Source organism: Physcomitrium patens, chromosome 24, assembly GCF_059467195.1.
Source record: "Physcomitrium patens ecotype Gransden chromosome 24, ASM5946719v1, whole genome shotgun sequence".
NCBI lineage: Eukaryota > Viridiplantae > Streptophyta > Bryopsida > Funariales > Funariaceae > Physcomitrium > Physcomitrium patens.
This window is the reverse complement of record NC_143433.1, coordinates 10,472,155-10,490,187: the sequence shown is the minus strand read 5'-3', so window position 1 is coordinate 10,490,187 and position 18,033 is coordinate 10,472,155. Positions and strand designations below refer to the sequence as shown.

Here is an 18,033-nt window from a genome sequence, read left to right as displayed (position 1 = left end):
TGTGTAAGATCTAGATCTCCGGCGTTAATTTTATTTTCAGCTGCAAATGATCCTTGAGTACAACCTTCGTGCACTAAGGTTGTACTGAAGATACGAAGTCCCAGCATTGGTATTTCAGATTGTAATAAACCACTCCCAAATCCAATCTAATCCAGGAACCCCAATGTCATAACGCCTAGGATTAAAGCAACTTTTTCTTTTTGGTGACGAGTTGCTATCTCCTACAAGAGTGCTTCATTTGAAGGTCAGTTTGCTTCCTCTACAGCGTCTTAAACGCTAACAAATTCTAACTACTATTACAGAATATGTACACGTGCTTTAGGATATTTGAACTTCACTAAGATGTGTCAAAGCGTTTCCACACGCGTCCACCCATATGTTCGTGACAACCTTATCTGCACATTGCAAATCTAGCAATTATTAAACCGATTCACATGAACGTGAATCACTCTAATCAGGTGTTTGAGAGAATTCCTGAGGACCAATTAACTTTTTCTCTATACCTGTAATTTCTTTAATGGATCTTATGATTGCAAACTTAAGAGCAACATCATATTAGAGAAAGGAGTGTCACAAATGTACCTGGGCAAATGCGTAGATGGCACGAACGACTCTTGCGTAATCAGTTCCAATGGACCTGATTAGCATGTCAGCTAGAAAAGTACCCCACAACCTGCACGATTAAGCACATTGATTGAATCAGTCGGCGACAGTCGAATCAATCATGGAATGGACTTACTCTAATACACTTCCTAAAGATGAGCAAGTCAACAGGTTCGCAAAATAAATCTGGGAAGATGTAGGCATCCATTCAAGGATGAGAACGTACAAAGGTCCCAAGACCATCATGGTGCTCCGTAGAGTCATGTAGCGGGCTGCTGCACCTGCAAGTGTCTGCGGAACAGCTCAGCAATTGTAGAGGCAAGTTCAGGTAACTCGTAAAACTTAAAGGTGTACCAGGATAAGGCAAATTGGCACACAACACGCATTACAATCTGAAGTTTCCATACGAACATTTAGAAGGGTCACAGTAATATAATGTTTTTTGGGTGAAAAAATAAGCTACCTAGGAAAAACATTCCACTCGCATATCTCAATGGAAGTACCATAAATGACCATTGCCGTTTACCTGTCTAGCTGCCAAAACTGCTACTTGACTTTCCAATTTGGCAGCAACAGCTTGACCACCCTGTACATCGTCACGAAAGAAATGGGCTTAATGTCAAGTTTCGTTGAGACACATAACATTGTAACGACAGATGACATAATGAACATGGGCCTCTTGATCTGCCAATGCGAGAAGTCATTGTAACAAACTGCAGTAATATAAAAAAGTACCAACAATAACACACGGCACACCTTCACTAAAGCCTCCTTTGCAAGTTGATAACGAGCAGTTTCCACTAGTACTTTACCAGAAAGTTGCTTTGTAATCTGCGTTGGCACCATTGAAGTAACTATATATGAGCAAGTTTGAACGCAAGGCGGGCAGGGCCTTTCACTTCGGTAAAAAAAAAAGATAAGTAGGTGAAATTTTAGAGTATATCTGCGGCCATACTAACGCGTTGCCACTTCATGAGAAAATCTGGTTCATAAGTTGAAGTTTTCAGGCATCATATCCTGAGCAAATCCAAGAGATAACACAATCATGTGCACAAGCAATCGACAAAGGGACGATGATTTCATAAAATAATACACAAGAGAATCAGTACTTACAATTCCTTGAAGGGTGGAAACTGTAACTGCACTGCTTCCCTGAAATTAATAAGAAAAAAACAGGAAAACATAAAGCAGAGTCAGGTGACATTTGAGCAAAGCAACTACAAGTTGACCAATTTCCGAGAACGGGGTTCCAAAGTATTTTGTGTGCCCAGTGACTTCACTAGAACAAAAATGCCACGTTTGCATGAAATGGTAATCTGCATCATACTTCACACCTTGAGTAAGGTTGTAAGCAACTCTTCACTTCCTAGACGAATAGCTGATGAAATGTTATCCCGGAAACGACTCCCCTTAGCTTTTTCAACGGCATCCAAATACGGGACTCCTCTTCGCTTTGTTTGTTGCCGCTTTTTAGGTTGACTGCCATAGTCACACAGATACTGCTAAGTTGTTCCTAACAGCAGCGTCCGTAATAGATCGAGTGGATTGGCAGCAAGGTCAGAAGAAGACAAAAGAGCGGAGATTGTGAAGAGTATTTAGTAACCCTGCGGTGCTTATATTTCTTGATACTGGAAGACTAATGTATTAAAAACACTAAAATGACCTCATCTGAAGACAGCATTCTAGCAGCTTGCTGACAGACTGGAAACATGTGTTACCAATTCTCACACTCAATGACATCAATCACATTGAAAACTACTGAAGAAGCTATATATTTACAAAATCCAAGGTCTAAATATCTTTCATCCACCAACCCCTTCAGCAAATCATCCCTCCCAAAACTAGCCAGATGATTGATTCTACTGAAGAATAGGGTAAGAGTATTTCTATGTGCTATCCACAAGTTTAAATGGCGCGCCCATTTATAACTTCTTTTTAATTGCCAATCTGAGAGAATCTGCTACACACTGTTTCAAAGTAAACTACAAAACTGCTGAAACTGCGCAGCGCACGACTGCAGACACAATCGTTATAAAACGACAGCTATTTAGTACATGCAAGCAAGCACCTGGAGTAGTCCTGAAGCAAATGCAGAAAGATTTCAGCCTCCAGGTCCTCCGTAGACAGCTTCACAGAACAGGGAACATTAAGCTTTGAACGAACCCTTAAGAGAACATCCCGATAAGTTGGTCTTCGCCCACTGGCACCCACACAATCCCCTTCTATAATCATCAAGCACGTAAAGTAGATTTTTCAAGTAATGCACTGTTGAATGACTACACTCTTAGAAAGGTAAAAGCCAATGCAAGGCAACATGAGCTAGAATCAACTCCTTTCATACCTAGAACCTGATTAACTTTGCTAACAGACAAAGTTATACATGATCACATTTTAAAGATATCGCACACACTGAGAAATCCTGCTGTGCATTTAGTAGCAGCACTTGATGTGAAATGTTTGAATAACATCCATACAGCCCTCGTGTTCTATTGAGCAGAAAGTAATGTTCGCCCTATCAAGAGAAGAATCATAAAATGGAACATATATCTCCAGATAACATTCATAATGCGGAATTCAATAAGTAATATGGTGGTACCTAATAGTGGCTTTAGCATCCGCTGCCAAGAACATGAATCTGGATTCTAGCCTCTCTAGAAGAGCATCTCGACCTCCGTATTCCTGTTCATGGATTGCCTCTGCAATGGTGCCTCTATTAGAACCATCTCCAGGGGCCATTGACTTGAGAAGAGGACTCAAAGGGCTGCACAAAAGCAACTTATCAATGTCAGCAGCTAAACTTCATTACAAAGTATTTCGACTTTTAAATCACAGACCTCATACACAACAAAAGATTGGACGCGTCTAATTACAAATGAACTGATAATTGCTTTACTAAAGCCAACAATCGACCAACAAGAGAATCGAGAAGAAAGGAACTGCTAAAAAAACTACGGCCAAACGAAAATAATGAAGTTGACCTTTGGCCATATAGTATGTTGGACAGCTCGTAAAGCTCAGCATCACTAGCTAACACCAGCACGGAATGTAACTCTGGGTCAAAGGCAGCTGTTTCACACAAGAAAAAAAATAAAAAAATAAAAAAACCTTTCTAAATGTTAATGCACACATCTTAAATATGGTTAAGTGTATTCAAGGAGAATATTTTAAAATCTACTACAATCTTTGCGTTAATAAAACCACTAAAGCGTTACCTGTAGTTGTTCTTGACGCATATTTCCCTCGAATAGATGCGCCTGTTTGTTGAAATTGGGAGTGGTTACCCAGTCTCAACTGTGTTCCAAAAATAAAACCCCGTTCCAAGGGGCCATTGGCACTCCAACTACAAACCTACATCATATCAGCACCGGATAGATGAAAATTCCATCAACAGAGACCCACCGACACTCGACAAAACCTGTTTTCCTCACCATGAAAGACCGCATAATTCAGTTCACAGGTCGAAACAGTATTACAAACTCGATGAGCTCGGTATATTACAAGATTGCAACTATATACACCACACGGTAATCTCAAGCGGCCACACAGAACTACGCTAGGAATGAAATTACATTGTAGACAAAACAATTAACAAAGGAAGCATGTGATAACAGTCTACGCAGATACCCAAGACACATGAAAACAGTAGAATCAATCGTAGTATCATCAAGAGACTAACATTACATCCTCCAAAATTTAACAGCACTCATCAGTTGAAAGAAAATTGACATTGAAAATCTATTATAGACGATCCCAAACGATTCCAGAAGTGAAGTCACCGACGACTGCAAAGATCCGCGTAGCGGATTCCAAATGCAACCACAGATGAGAGACGGATCAGCTCAAATTTCATGAAAAATCTTAAAATTCAATTAGCTTCCCTCCTTGGAAAAAAACCAAGGAAGCATCTAGTACATGATCGGTTCTTAATGATTACTAACACGGATGTCGTTTTGCGGTTAGCGGCAGATATTTAGATGAGCCATGGGCAAACCAAAAAACTCAGCTCTAAGTGATTAAAAAGCCCTAAGATCACCACCAGAAAACCAGGGTCCTTTAATACTCGATGCACACTGCGATGTCAACTAAGCCTCTATATCCACAACTCATAATCTCCCTGTCAGATTCTCACCACCAAAAACAAAAAAAAAAACAAAAACAACAACAAAAATCACTAAACAAAATCAACATACTACACAAAAAGAACAGAGCCAATCCTCCAACACGGAAAAGTGTGCACACTCATCACAATCACAGCAATCAAACTCCACTCATTTTCCCCTACCACGAAAAACCTACATCATCAAACGACTGCAAAACTACAAAAAATGCTACAACACACGAACAGGGATCGCAGTGTAGAAAACGAGGTTGAGACTGACCAAGGGAATAGTAGCGGGGTGGCGATGGGAACGATGGTGCAGGGCGGGTAGGGCAGGAGGAGGGTAGCAAGCGGAGCTTATGGCTCCGCTACACAACCCCATGGCTTACAACAAAAACCTGTCTCCAAACAATTCGGCACAAACAGCAGCACCAGCACCAGCGGAAGGAAACTACCGAGCTGCAAATCTCAACAACAGCAACAGCAGCAGGCAAGACACTCTTGCGATGCCGCTCCGCTGCGCTCACACTCGCATCCTCGCAATATCACGAAGAATCCCCGACGCCGCGATGCTTGCTTCGTTTTGCTTTAGCTGTTGTTGCTGTTGTTGAGCGTGGGAGCGGAATTCCATGGTGGGGGCCAGGACGGGTGGATACCAGCCGTACGGGGTTTGCAATGCCCCGTCCCGTCGTGCCCCGGCCCGTCCTGCCCCGCTCAGGCGCAGTTAGGGCACACAACACCGTCTCCTCGTCGTCGTCGTCGTCGTCGTCGTCATCGTCGTCATCGTCGTCGCTCTCCCTTTCTCCGTTCGTTCGTTTCTTTCGTGGGCTGCCTTGGCATCGTCCTGGAAATATCCCTCCCTCGCCACATCTACCCTTTGGTTCATTTCACCATATTCCTTTTTGTTTTGGTGAAAGTTGGGAATCTTTTGGTCCATTATGGCTGTAAACCACTAAAGCATGACTGGTTGATTTTAACGGAATTTGTACAGTAGTTCTAAAAAAAGGTTCTGATTTAAATTCCAACTGTGATGTCTCGATTGTGTATACTGAATTCTTGAAAAATGTTTGAGGAGTTTAAGGAATGTCTTGATTTTGGTGTAAGTTCTATGATTTGATGTTGGAACATTGGTGAAGATTATAGATGTTGTTTTAAAGTTTCTGTTTGCACTATAGAATGTTTCAATAAGATTTTAATAGTTTCATTTTTAAATTAGAAAACGTATTGCTTAAATAACTAAAGAGTATTGATTGGGTGATAGATTTATATGTTTTTCATGTGTCGCACAAATAGAATTGATTATGAGAATTGAAAAATGGTTATAATTTGTGGTTTTTTCAATATGTTGCAAACTGTAGATAAATTACTTTTAAAAAAATTACAAGATAATTGTATAATTTCCATTATACCCTAAGTTTTTCAAAAAATATGATTATTATAGATTTAGTGTAAACTTTGATGGGTTCAAAAAACAATGAAATCAAATAAAACATACAGCATATGTTATTTTACAACACAAAGTCAACAAATATAAATTAAAAATAAAAAACATTATAAAATGATCTAATATTATTTAGACTAATTTTAAACAAGGAACTTTTTAGAATTTAATTCTGACATTAACTAAATTGCATTAACTTATCCGTTAATCTTACTAAAAACAGTTTTAAACCAAATTAAAATGCAAATTGTTAAATTTTATTTTTATATAATGAATCAAGTTACACAAAATACTAAATTGGAAAAAATGTTACATATGTATATATATATATATATATATATATATATATAAGATAAAATTGTTGAATCTAAAATGAAATACATTCATTTTTATCAAAAAAAATTAAAACTAAATAAAAAATGATTGAAATAGGAGGTTCAATAAGCAATAAAAAATAATAACAAATATTTACCACATTTAACAAAGTAGAAATTAAACTTTATGTCATAATATTTGTACGATAATTTTTAAAGTTAATTTTTTGCATCTAAAACTTGATTCCCCTAAATAATCATCTGTAATTATTCATCATCAATATATTTTTATAAAAATATACCAAAATTTAATTAAATGGTCTAATAACATATTGGTTTATTCAACTTATATACAGACCTAAATCTATTTATTTTTATTTACTTTCATATAAAACGAAATTAAAATCTAATCAAGTAAATATTTAGTAGACATATTTCAATTATGCCTGCCTGCATATATATATATATATATATATATATATATATATATTTAAGAAAATTTGGACCAAAAACATATATATTAACACTGTTATATATTTTTCAAAGTCAACTAATGATTTAATACACATAACTATTCAAATACTTGTGTCTTTGAAAGCTTTTAATATACTTATATCTATGTGTGAATATTAATAGTAAAAATATAAAAGTTATCAATTTAAACATATAAAAATATAAATATAAATATACATTTCTACACATTAATATAAACATAAATACACATTAAATATAGAGAGATTAAAAACTTTTAAACCAAAACTACAATAGAAGCGACATACTAATAATAGTTATCATGGTCTTACATATATATATATATATATATATATAGATATAAAGACATTTGAGATTTTTTTGTAAAAACCATTTAACTTGCAACACAATTTTACAAGTTGTGGGATGCTTCTATAGTAACTTTCACATATCAAAATACTTATATTGAAAATAAAAATAAAATAAATACTCTACATTTTTGCAATATATCAAAAAATATATGTAGATCTAACATATGAATGGTAACTTTCAAAATGTTTAATAAAGATGAAATAATTGCAATAATAAAAAAGAATGAATTAAATTAAATCTCTTTATTGTTGTTGTTTTGTGCAACATAAAAATGTCTATACAAGACATCTTAACAACCTTGTTTTATCACTCAAACAACATAAATTATAACAAAATTACATGCAAACATGAAATATTTTCAGATTTACATGTTCTAATTAAATCTCTATTATATCAAAATAATAATTTAAAGCATAAAATCATTTATTGTGAACCCCATATTTCATCTTAGTTTTTAATAATTTTTTTTGAATAAAAATATCATTATGAACCTTACAACTAGCAATGCAAAGTAACCACATTTAGATAGGCATTCATTTTAGAAAAAGGACAGACAACAACCCCGCCTTCCTTGGTTGCCTACTTGCAATGACAGTCGCTTGCCTCCCACTGGCAACCTCAAGTCCTACCTCTAATAAATATATAAATTTCCTCATTAAACCAATGGATGTTTGAAGAACATGCATCGTGGAAAAACAATTTCCATAAGAGAAATTGCTTGGAATGACCTGTCATGAGGTGAAAAATGAGAGAGCGAGAGAGAGAGAGAGAAGCATGCACGTGGCCCACCGCTTCCACTCGGCGGACTGCAGGACGTCGGGCTCCAATGGTTTTCCCTTGGGAACCGGCCGCCCGTTGGCGCTTTTATAAGCGGAGGGTCTATTAATAAGTTTAATCTGAAACGGTTGGAGAACATCTGGATTTTTACATTCCGTTGTGTGGCATGTATAAATGTCCTTTGTTGAAGTCTAGTGGTAATTGCTACCAGACTAGAAGCTATTGCTTCTTCGGATTCGTAAAGATTATTTCTGTGGACAGGGACGGTGGTATCAGTGACACAGGCTTGAGCAAGGTCGCACACCTCGGATGTGGGTGTCAGTTCAGCTGAATTCAACAGTGTTGGTCGATTGGGGATCACCGTGAAGCTGCCACGGCCAAGCTGCTGGTTTATTTGCGTGTTGGTTTGCATTCGCTGGGGCTTGTGTGGTGGCTTTGTATCTAAGGTCCTAACTGGTTAATTTGAGTACTGCGCAGTGGAGTTGACTGAACGTTGGGGTTCGATTACGTTGTGCGCTGTGTGTTTTGTGATCTGTGCAGACGCGAAGGTTTTAGATTGGCGAGTGCCTGCGGGAAATCGTTTGAAGGATTTCGGAAGCGTGTGATCAGGATTGAAAATTGGTGGAGTAAGTAGCTTACTTTGGAGTAAGTATCCTTTAGATTGTGATTAGGATTACAAGGATGAGCATTCTGCAAACGCTGGCACTGTTGCTTTGTCTAGCGGTGTCATTCCAACCAGGAGACGCAAGATGTCCGTTGGCAATCCTGGGCAGGCGCTCATTGAAGCAAGCAGATCTTCCGCCCCAGCCACCCTTGCAATTTGGATTCTACGACATATCTTGCCCGTCGCTTAATGCCATCATCGACGAGAGAATGCGCTTCTGGGTTCTGCAGGACATCCGGACCCCCGCGAAGATATTGAGGCTCTTTTTTCACGACTGCTTTGCGGCTGGGTGCGAGGCATCAATCCTGCTGAACTCTACTTCAACAGTCTTAGCGGAGAAGGATGCACCAATTTCCCAGACTCTGGACAAGTATGATGTGATCGAGAATATCAAATGGACAGTAGAGACGGCTTGCCCTGGGATTGTTTCCTGCGCTGATATTCTCGCACTCGCGGCTGCCAAGTCCGTTGAGCTAGTAATTGCCGCAACCACCATCCGTTTATGAACTTGCTTCACAACCATTGAGTTCCGGTTCGTTAGGTTGGATGAGCAGCATTGAACATAATTTCCCCGGTTGTCGATTTTGAATCATTCGCAGGCTGGGGGGCCGATTCTTCAAACAGAAACAGGACGACGAGATGGCGTAGTCTCGTATCTTGCTGGTGCGACTGCGAGCATGCCTCTGTCCATCCAGAAGATCGATGACTTACTTGCAATGTTCGTGCAGGCGGGCCTGGACTTAACTGATCTTGTGATCCTTTCAGGTAGGCTTTGTGCATCACCTGATTATCTTCAATTTCCCTTTCCGAGTTGCGAAACAAAAGCGTGAGCGAACCTCACACGAAAGTGGCATCGGTTCAGGTGCTCACACAATTGGGGAAGTTCATTGCACCAACTTTGCCGACCGTTTCGACCCAGCGGCGAATAGTCCTTTTCCGGACCCATCTTTCGGGGAGCAACTGCGCGCATACTGCACTCGCGGCGGCACAGGCGATATGGCAACCCTGAACCTGAGGACTTTTATAGACTTGCAGTCGCCCAACAGCTTTGACATCTCATATTTCGTGAATCTGATCGTAGGCCGCGGCGTCATGACCTCAGACCAAGCCCTGTTCAATGATCAGCGTACGCAACCCCTTGTGAGAGCATTTGCCGGCAATCGAACTCTATTCTTCGAGAGTTTCCAGGCGTCCATGCTCAAGATGGGTCGGCTTCACGTGCTCACTGGGACGAGCGGCGTAATCCGGAGGCAATGTGGGGTACGTGCATGAATGCTTCTAAATTAGCTTCAATTATCATCGACGTTGCTGAATGTTAACAGGGAGTTAAGCGGAGTGGTTTTGAACAGCTTTCGCTTCCGGAGATGAAAGTGCTTAAACTCATCACTACGGTTCACTTGTGGCAGTGTTGTCAGCTGTCAATCGTCTAGTTTGAACCCTGAAACCTGTACTCTAGAACATTTTATACAATGATTGACTTTTCTCAAGACTTGAGTCGAGAGACCAGAATTTAGGGTTGGTCACTCGTTGCAAAGTAAATGGAGATGTATCTTGTGAGCCACTTTCTAGAACAAGGGTACATAACAAATTCTTTTCCTTTGTGAAGGTCCCTGGCCTCTAGAAAATGAGCATAATTGGCGTGCTAACAAGAAATTACTTCGTGCAACATGTTCTGTGGAGATAATCCTTTTTCGTGACGTTTAGTTAATTTCTGCATGACATAGCTAATGCTACTTGCTAATTTGGAAGAGAGCTCCAACTAAACCCAGATTCTGTGTGGTTTGGCAGGTGTATCCGTAGCTCACAAGCTACCTTTGTACAGAATGTATCTATATTTAAATCTCTAGGCGGCTCCCGTCTGGATTCAACAGTAAGCTAAGAAGCTATCCAGATACTCAGAGTGCATTCCGTCTGGTGGAGTGCTGCAGTTTTGTTCCCAAGTACCCATTCAATTGGGCTGAACAGAAGTTACCCTTGTACTGAAACGCCGCAAGTGTTCATGGCAGATCGGTTATGCTTTATGTACATGTTTGAGAAGAGAGATAAAGAGTGATTATTTCCCCTGTGATCAGCACTGTCGCATCATTCAAAGCCGCGGTAGTTGGGTCGTTAGTGTTCGAGGTCATTTGGAGCAGTGCTAAGGTTTCATAGTAATAATGTAACGTTGCTCTTGAATACAGTTTGTTACATTGACGTTGATCAATTCGGAACCTGGTTCACTTGGATGGCTCATGCCAGTTACCTCAGTGAATCACAACGTGAGCTCCTGGTCCGATTATTCTTGCGAAAGCTCTGGAAGATGAAGTGCGTGATGTTCTCAGAATTTTGGTGGAAAAAGACATAATCCCATTTGCACAACTGCCTCCACCCAATCCGTGTCTAACAAGCTGGCGTTGAGATTTGAGGATGAGTCAGTTGGTTCCTAGTGTCCTCAGAAACAATGGATAAGTTTCTTTTTGTGCAAGACAGCGGCTGGCTGTCGTGTTGTGTAGCCACTATGTCTGATCTTTGCACACTCTTACACTACACCACTGACGCATTGATGTCATTCCAAAATTTCTTCGCTGACACACAATCTCGTCGAGGTGAGACTTGGAGACTTATTCACTTGACATGAAGTGAATCCTGTACGGTTGGGTGAGCAAGTTGGTCAACATAAACACCCCCTAGACTTTTACTTAGGTAGGATGAATGTTTGTGGAAAAATACATTCAAGTTAAAAGTAGCCACTACTTCTTTGGCATCTTCACTCAACTTAATGGTCCACTACTGATGACCTAAGCCTTATTCATTCTAGCTTTAGTAGCCCACAAGTGAAGAGTCCAAGATAAAATGTTGATGATAATAAAGTACAGTTGGCAAGTTAAGAAGATTTTTGTTGCAGGTGGGGTTCAAATCGAGGACCTTCCATGGGTCTGTTAACAATCAAATGCCTCTTACTGGGAATATTTGCAAACTAATTGTTTCTTTATTTTATGATTAACGTGTACTAAGAGTTTCTGAAGTCTTGGTACAATATAAATATATAACCTTAAATTTTGAATTTTAATGTTAATCTTCTTTTAAATAATACACATACATTTTTTTAATAAAAGTAATTAAATATTCAAGTCATAATGTTTTATGAATAAGAAGAAAATAAAATAGAGATTTAAATGTGTAAACTGTTACAGAATTATTAATTAATAACATTTTTCAAAAAAATAGCTTATAGTAACTAAAAATTTAGGATCTTTTAAGAAACAAGTAGTAAATAAAAGAGCAGAAAGAGTAAACATAAAAATAAATACCATCATTATTAAATTTAACTACTCAATTGGCCATATGACAATAAATAAACTGGTTTACAAGTTGAGTTGGCAAGGGTGAAATACATTTCAAACTTTACATCTTATTTATGGAATTTACCCCAAGTTTTACAAAATATTTTATAAAAGATTTTGGATTAGAACAGAAGACTTTCAAGATTCATGGATATGATCATACAAGTTCTGAAATATTTCAAAAGTTGTTAGAGGACCAAAAGAACTTTCAAAATACTAGAGAAGATTCTAAAAAAGAATTTAATATGTTATAGAAGGTTCTAGAGGATTCTAAAAGATTCTTGCAAGTCAATCTTGTTACATGCTGATTATATTAATTTTATTTAAGAACAAGTTTCACAAAGAATAAAAGTAATTCAGCACTTGTGTAAAAAAACTCAAAGACTTGTTAACTTTTCTGTAATACTCATTTTCCATAATTATTGTTCAAGTAATAATTAGGTATAATTAATTGTTAATCATTGTTGCAATTTAATTGTGCTGTGAAAAAATTATGTGTTTAACCTTGTTTGAAAGAAAATTCTCAAAACACCATTAGAAAGTAAATTCTAAGTCATAAGGGTATAATATAGAATACTATAGTATAGTTGCAAGTGACAATAGATGAGCACACATTGACACACATTTCTTATTCTAATTGATAAAATAGTTTTTTATACTTTGCTTGCAGTTGTAAGTCACACAATTTATTGTTCAAGTATTTTGTGATGAATAAGGTTTCTAATATCTAATTTTTAGTAATAAAAGTAAGATTTTTTTTACATTTAACTTGTGATCAAGCAACATATAATTATATATATATATATATATATATATATATTTTCCCCAACTTTACAAAAATGGTTTTACAAATGTTTTGCAACCTTCTACCAAATCCATGTATGAACGCATCTGTGGGACGAACTAACTTTGAAAACACATTTACTTACATAAAATCACTCACCGGAGAAGCATCCCTTGTTCACGACTTTTCAAAGTTTAGTTCGTCCCACAGATTACGTCTTTAATAAAGTAAGATTTTGCTGAATAAAGTAAGAATCTGTTGAAAGGGGAAAACCCTAATGGATGGGAATGGGAAGGGAGGCTTCGAAGCCCATGCGAGGCGAGGCTTGTGCGAGTTTATCTGGGTGGGTGGGATCAGAGAGTGTATGAAGAGACAGAGAGTGAGGAACAGAAGTAGCTGGTTGTAGCGGGGGGGAGGGATGTTGGGTGTAGAGTAGGGTTGGAGTGCAGTGCAGTGCAGTGAAGTGGAGGTGTTCTTGCAGCGCAAGGCTGTGGGTTTTGCGGGTGGGTTTGTTTGTGTTTAGGGTCACTGTGGTTTACGGTGAGTGGAGGCTTCTCTATCTGATCCTTGGTTGAGGCCGTGCCAAAGGATCCGTTCCCTGAAGCAACAAGACAATGAGGAAGACGCCTAGGAATCGTGTTCCTTCTAAGCGGCCCTCGTTATGCCGTGGTTGATGATTTTGGTTCGACTGGGGTACGATGGGCTGTTGACAGCGTGTATTATGTAAGTGTGACGGAATGTGTGAGGTTGGGAGGAGCAGATGATGAGAAACAAGAATAGCGACATCTTAGAAGTCCTTCGGGGATGTGATGACGTATTCTATGGGAATCTTTACGATGTTATTGGGTGCGGGTGGAGGAGCGGATGGTTGGATGTGAGGGTGAAGCGGCGCGGTGGGAGCCGTGTGTTTAGGGTTTAGGGTTTGGGCGTGGGGGTCCCGGTGATGACGACTTTAGATGACGAATCTGAGATTAAGGCCCAAGGGAAGGCATGTGGAGCCGGCAGTGCGATGTATTATCGTAGTGCTGGGAGAAGCTTGCCGGAGCTTGGAAGCCGCTGGCTTGCCAGTTTCTCTGAAGCACATACGAGGCATTTGTCTGAGGGAATTGATGCAGTGATTAGGAGATCCGGCATGTTAACCTGAGGAGGTAACTCATACGCTGGTTATGATGGTGTATGGGAACAGTCACATGAGCGATTCTTTACCACAAACTGCCAAGGATGTTACCTAGTTTTCACTATATAGACTCAAAGCACAGTCATAACGAAATCCTCAACCTCAATGCGACGGGCTCACCCCGTTCGTTTCTAAAATGAAATTGAATGATTATTTTCCTGATTATCAAAATCGATATTTCGTCCGTCGGGATTTGTAAAAAGAACAGCGACCATTGGTTTTTCCCCTATCGAAGTCTGTATTTTAAAATATTATCCTGTCGCAGTGAGTTACGTCCTGAATGCCGGTAAGGTTTCAAATGAAAAGCTTGATAGAAATTGAAATTTATGTTGCAGTGAGAAATAATTTCTATTTCTTGGAAATGTAAGCGAATGCGATGACGCTCAAATCTTTTCAAGCACAATTCGGAAGCAGTCACAAATTATAGCTTTTAAGGATAAAACTTCGGTCAATACCGCATCGAATTTGCCTAGTCGTTGAAGAACTTACTAGTATATCGAATGGAACATCCGTCTGTCATGCAACATTGGTGACTGATGTACGCGTGACATTGCATCTACATCAGAGCTTTAACAATCCCAGGCATCTGCAATTCAAAGACTTCATCATTCTGTTTCACTTTCGATAGGAACATGCACAACTCTGACGCAATTAATCGTCACGTATTCAAAGTATATTTCGTCCCACAGATTACGGAAACACGTATATCTCTATGTCTCTACATATTTATTCATATTGTTTATTTGAATTTCCACCTCATTTGTCTTGATACACATACATCTTGGTAGAAATGTTAAGTTAAAAGCATCTGTGATTGCTTGAACGTACATGATGTTCAATCATCATTATCGATTATTAAAGTATATATTTTTCAGATGGTAACAATAAAATTTATGTGTGATAATTTGATTGATAAAACTATAATTGTACATAAACTAGTTACCAAATAATTCTCTAAATCATAATTCTTGCTACACCGTGAATTATACATTCCATGGCTGACTCCATCAAGTCACTCATTTACAAAATACACAAATTTTATGCAAAAAAACTATCAAGATTTCATCCAACTTCTGTACGATGTACTCAAATGGTGTTCAATGTCTCCTTGGTATTAAAAAAATGCACTTTTTCATCAAAATTTGAATACTAGCTTGATGAGCAATTGGGTCAAACAAATTAGTACATTTTACTAACACCGAAGTCAATCCATGTAGTAATTTTATTAAAGAAGCAACATGTTCTGAAACTAATGATATTGCAGGGTGTGAAGCGCCGAAGTGGATATAATCCCTTCATAAAACTACCAATCACACTACCGACAGATGTACCGCTTGGCCCTCCAATAGGCTTGCTCCGGGGTCTCATTTTTCTAAAGTAACCTTCGCACTTTTAACCTTTTCAAAACCTCCCGGACCATTCTTGCAGGTTTTAGGAACAGAGTTCTAGGAGAAGTCAATTCAGCTGCTGAAGAGGAAGAGCATCTCCATGTTTGTGAAAAAACCCAGGTTCCTACCTAAATTCCAGCATGATTGGTGCTTTCTCTTGCCAAGTTTTGCTTTACTTGCAGGTGATCACAGATTCGGTTCTTGGTTGCGTGTGAGCTGATGAGCATGGGGCCCTCTCACATGCCTCTGTTTCGTTTCCGCATGTGGGCGTGAGACAGTGGGTTGCGTCCTGGTTTAGTATCTTTTGTGTTTTCGCGGAATTCTCAGCACAGATCGCCTGAACTTTGATTATTCATTGTGAATTAGGGCATCTTTTTTGGCTGTCGAATTTTGTGTGACGTCCCCTGGAAACCAGAAGATACTTCCAAGTGTTCTGCATACTCTTAAAAGGATCAACAGTTAAAAATATTCTAAATACCTTTCTGATGTACACCTAAAGGGGTTACACTGTTGGACCTTCATGATCTAAAATGCATGAGTACAGCTGAAAATCGGCACTGAGTTTCCCAACTTTTTCTGTAGACATCAGTTTAGACATCATAATTTCTTGTTTCCTTCTCAGATAGACTTCATCTTGATCTGTTCATTAGATTTGTATACTGCATCATAGTGTCAAGTTTTATGGTGGTTACCTACTCACATGCCCCTCATACCGCCATTTTTTTTCACTAACTCATGCCGCCATGTTCACCTGTGCCGGCGAAGGAATGGCAAGGGATTGGAATTTGCAAGAGACCAAAGGTTTGGTTAAGGAATTCATATCCTTGAAAGCGGAGAAACCTGAGATGCTCACAGCCAGTGAGCGTTGGAACAGAGTAGCTGAGACGTTGAGAGAGAAGGGCTTCAACCGAAGCCACAGGAGCTGTAAAAAGAGATGGTACAGACTGGAACAGTTCGAGGTTCAGATCTTTTCATTCAACATGGAGGATGGTAAGAATAAAAACTACTGGGACTTGACTCGAGCGGAGAGGTTGAAGTTCTGTGATAAGTGGCCGCAGCTGCCATCCGGCGATGCCATTGATATGGAGCTATTTGATTGTCTGAAAAGATTTTCTCACGTGTATGAGAAAGATGCGTCTAAAACAGCATCAAATGCATCTACTACGGTCGCAAATGTTGAGGACAAGGAGGTGATACATTCAGAGCCAAAGTTGGAGACCAGAAGGTGGTTAGTGTTCCATTTAATTTCATTTCAAGAAATTTCATTGAGACATGTCCCACAAATGTTCATCGTACGCTTGAAGTCTTAGTATGACCTAAAGTTTTGAACTTAGAATAATTGGACTGTATTGTGCAATTTGGGCAGAAAATCAGCTTCACCACAACCTTTAATTTCTACGCCACTTCCAACTCCAGCACCATTGTCCCACCTCATGTTTGCTACTGTCGAACGGAACAGGCAAGAAGAGCCCACGGACTCTGAGAAGCAATCTACAACTACGTGGCCTGGTCAAAGTGTAAGTCAAGCTCTATCCTCTCCGGAGGTTTTAGATGGTTTAAAGCTTCAAGACCTGGAGCTCAGAGGCAGACGAGCAGTAGAGGTGTGGAAAAACAAAACGATACTACCCTGCACCAACAAAGCCAGCACATTTGTGGAGATTAATCAGCCATCACAACAAAAAGCACAAACTCCGAAAAGACCCCTGATTCCTGAAAGGCCCCTCTTCGGGTCAATTAAAATTAGTCCACCTCTTGACGTAACAAACACCACCGTGCTAGGTGATAATTCAACTAGGTTTGTGAGAAAAAAACGTGACCTCCACTAAGTCACCCATTCAGTTCAAGAGGGTGAATCCACCCCAAAACTCTTTCAAAGTGGACGGCGGGCTAGTTTCACAGAATCAAAGCAACAGCACCGCTTATGTGGGGCGACAAACTACTGGTAATAACCTGCACATTCAGTCACAAAACACAAATGTTGGTCGCCAGCAAGGTGGACAACTGCCTCTGCTTCATTCTATCACCTCCAATATGCCTTTTCTTCAACCGAAAGAAAAACACAAGATAGAGACAAAAGGTGCCAGCTCCTACTCTAACTACCAAACTTCTGCCGAGGATTACAATCTCCCAGTGGAAACGCTTCAGCCAGGGAGCTTCAAGAATCATCCGGCAGTAATTCTTTGTGCGCAGCCCGTCACCTTTAAGACTGGACACAACTATGAACAGCAACTCCATGGGAATATGGATCAGAGACCCCAGATTCGGCGATGTGTGCGTGGGAGACAAGGTCGCGAGGAGGATGATCCAGAGTTAGCTTCGAGTTTGTTGAACGCTTCAATTGAAGGACTTGAAGTACAATTGGGAGCCATTGTGAAACTGATTCAGGCCGAACATGAGGCGGAGCTAGAGTTCAAGGAGAAGATGATCCTGTTTTCGGAGTTCATGGTTGTGTCTCTGCACACCATGGCTCAAGCCAGTGCTCGCAGCACCAGCAGTTGAGAAAACTGTGACACAATTTGAAATGGCAGCAGGTTACACTATGTCACTAGTCGTTGCCATAGAATTTACCTGTTAAAATTCCATAGTAATGTACGGTTCATTTTGTTCATCGCTGTCGCGA

The 18,033-nt window shown here is 39.4% G+C and overlaps 3 protein-coding genes across 8 annotated transcripts; 2 read left to right on the top strand and 1 right to left on the bottom strand.

The window, feature by feature from the left end:
• On the bottom strand, nt 1-5,246 carry LOC112276972 (uncharacterized). Of its 2 annotated transcripts, none has more exons than XR_002968209.3 (12): nt 4,983-5,246; nt 3,816-3,951; nt 3,582-3,669; nt 3,200-3,364; nt 2,672-2,803; nt 1,938-2,082; nt 1,717-1,755; nt 1,360-1,434; nt 1,130-1,189; nt 830-884; nt 583-673; nt 1-395 (listed from the first exon to the last, which is right to left on the bottom strand). XR_002968209.3 is itself a non-coding variant. In XM_024508834.3 (12 exons), exons 1-12 carry the CDS (start codon nt 5,082-5,084, stop codon nt 348-350), a joined length of 1,146 nt encoding a protein of 381 aa, XP_024364602.1. In that variant the 5' UTR covers nt 5,085-5,246; the 3' UTR covers nt 1-347. The 2 variants fall into 2 exon arrangements, 1 of the variants encoding a protein (XP_024364602.1); XM_024508834.3 differs by having other exon boundaries at nt 830-894.
• Nucleotides 5,247-8,230: 2,984 nt separating this feature from the next.
• LOC112276330 (peroxidase P7) lies at nt 8,231-10,944 on the top strand. The gene is made up of 4 exons (XM_024507555.3): nt 8,231-9,217; nt 9,341-9,506; nt 9,604-10,001; nt 10,530-10,944. The coding sequence occupies exons 1-4, from the start codon at nt 8,759-8,761 to the stop codon at nt 10,539-10,541; spliced, it is 1,035 nt and encodes a 344-aa protein (XP_024363323.1). The 5' UTR covers nt 8,231-8,758; the 3' UTR covers nt 10,542-10,944.
• A 2,913-nt stretch (nt 10,945-13,857) lies between these two features.
• LOC112276577 (uncharacterized) lies at nt 13,858-17,239 on the top strand. 5 transcript variants are annotated; one of them, XM_090247099.1, is made up of 6 exons: nt 13,858-13,996; nt 14,361-14,696; nt 15,290-15,533; nt 15,780-15,871; nt 16,179-16,638; nt 16,780-17,239. In XM_090247099.1, the coding sequence occupies exons 3-6, from the start codon at nt 15,514-15,516 to the stop codon at nt 17,237-17,239; spliced, it is 1,032 nt and encodes a 343-aa protein (XP_090103225.1). In that variant the 5' UTR covers nt 13,858-13,996; nt 14,361-14,696; nt 15,290-15,513. The 5 variants fall into 5 exon arrangements, with proteins under 5 accessions (XP_090103225.1, XP_090103224.1, XP_073387019.1 ...); XM_090247098.1 differs by having other exon boundaries at nt 14,361-14,727; XM_073530918.2 differs by having other exon boundaries at nt 14,361-14,903.
• Nucleotides 17,240-18,033: the final 794 nt, after the last annotated feature.

Excerpts from the sequence above, each read along its gene's own strand:
- LOC112276972 (XM_024508834.3), bottom strand. The coding sequence starts at position 5,084 with ATGGGGTTGTGTAGCGGAGCCATAAGCTCCGCTTGCTACCCTCCTCCT. Across the intron at positions 3,365-3,581 it reads AACATACTATATGGCCAAAG|CCCTTTGAGTCCTCTTCTCA; the intron begins GTCAACTTCATT and ends GCTTTTGTGCAG. Across the intron at positions 1,756-1,937 it reads TGCTTACAACCTTACTCAAG|GGAAGCAGTGCAGTTACAGT; the intron begins GTGTGAAGTATG and ends TATTAATTTCAG.
- LOC112276577 (XM_090247099.1), top strand. The coding sequence starts at position 15,514 with ATGTTTGTGAAAAAACCCAG. Across the intron at positions 15,534-15,779 it reads ATGTTTGTGAAAAAACCCAG|GGCATCTTTTTTGGCTGTCG; the intron begins GTTCCTACCTAA and ends ATTGTGAATTAG. Across the intron at positions 15,872-16,178 it reads TACTCTTAAAAGGATCAACA|GAATGGCAAGGGATTGGAAT; the intron begins GTTAAAAATATT and ends GTGCCGGCGAAG.
- LOC112276330 (XM_024507555.3), top strand. The coding sequence starts at position 8,759 with ATGAGCATTCTGCAAACGCTGGCACTGTTGCTTTGTCTAGCGGTGTCA. Across the intron at positions 9,218-9,340 it reads CTGCCAAGTCCGTTGAGCTA|GCTGGGGGGCCGATTCTTCA; the intron begins GTAATTGCCGCA and ends AATCATTCGCAG. Across the intron at positions 9,507-9,603 it reads TGATCTTGTGATCCTTTCAG|GTGCTCACACAATTGGGGAA; the intron begins GTAGGCTTTGTG and ends GCATCGGTTCAG.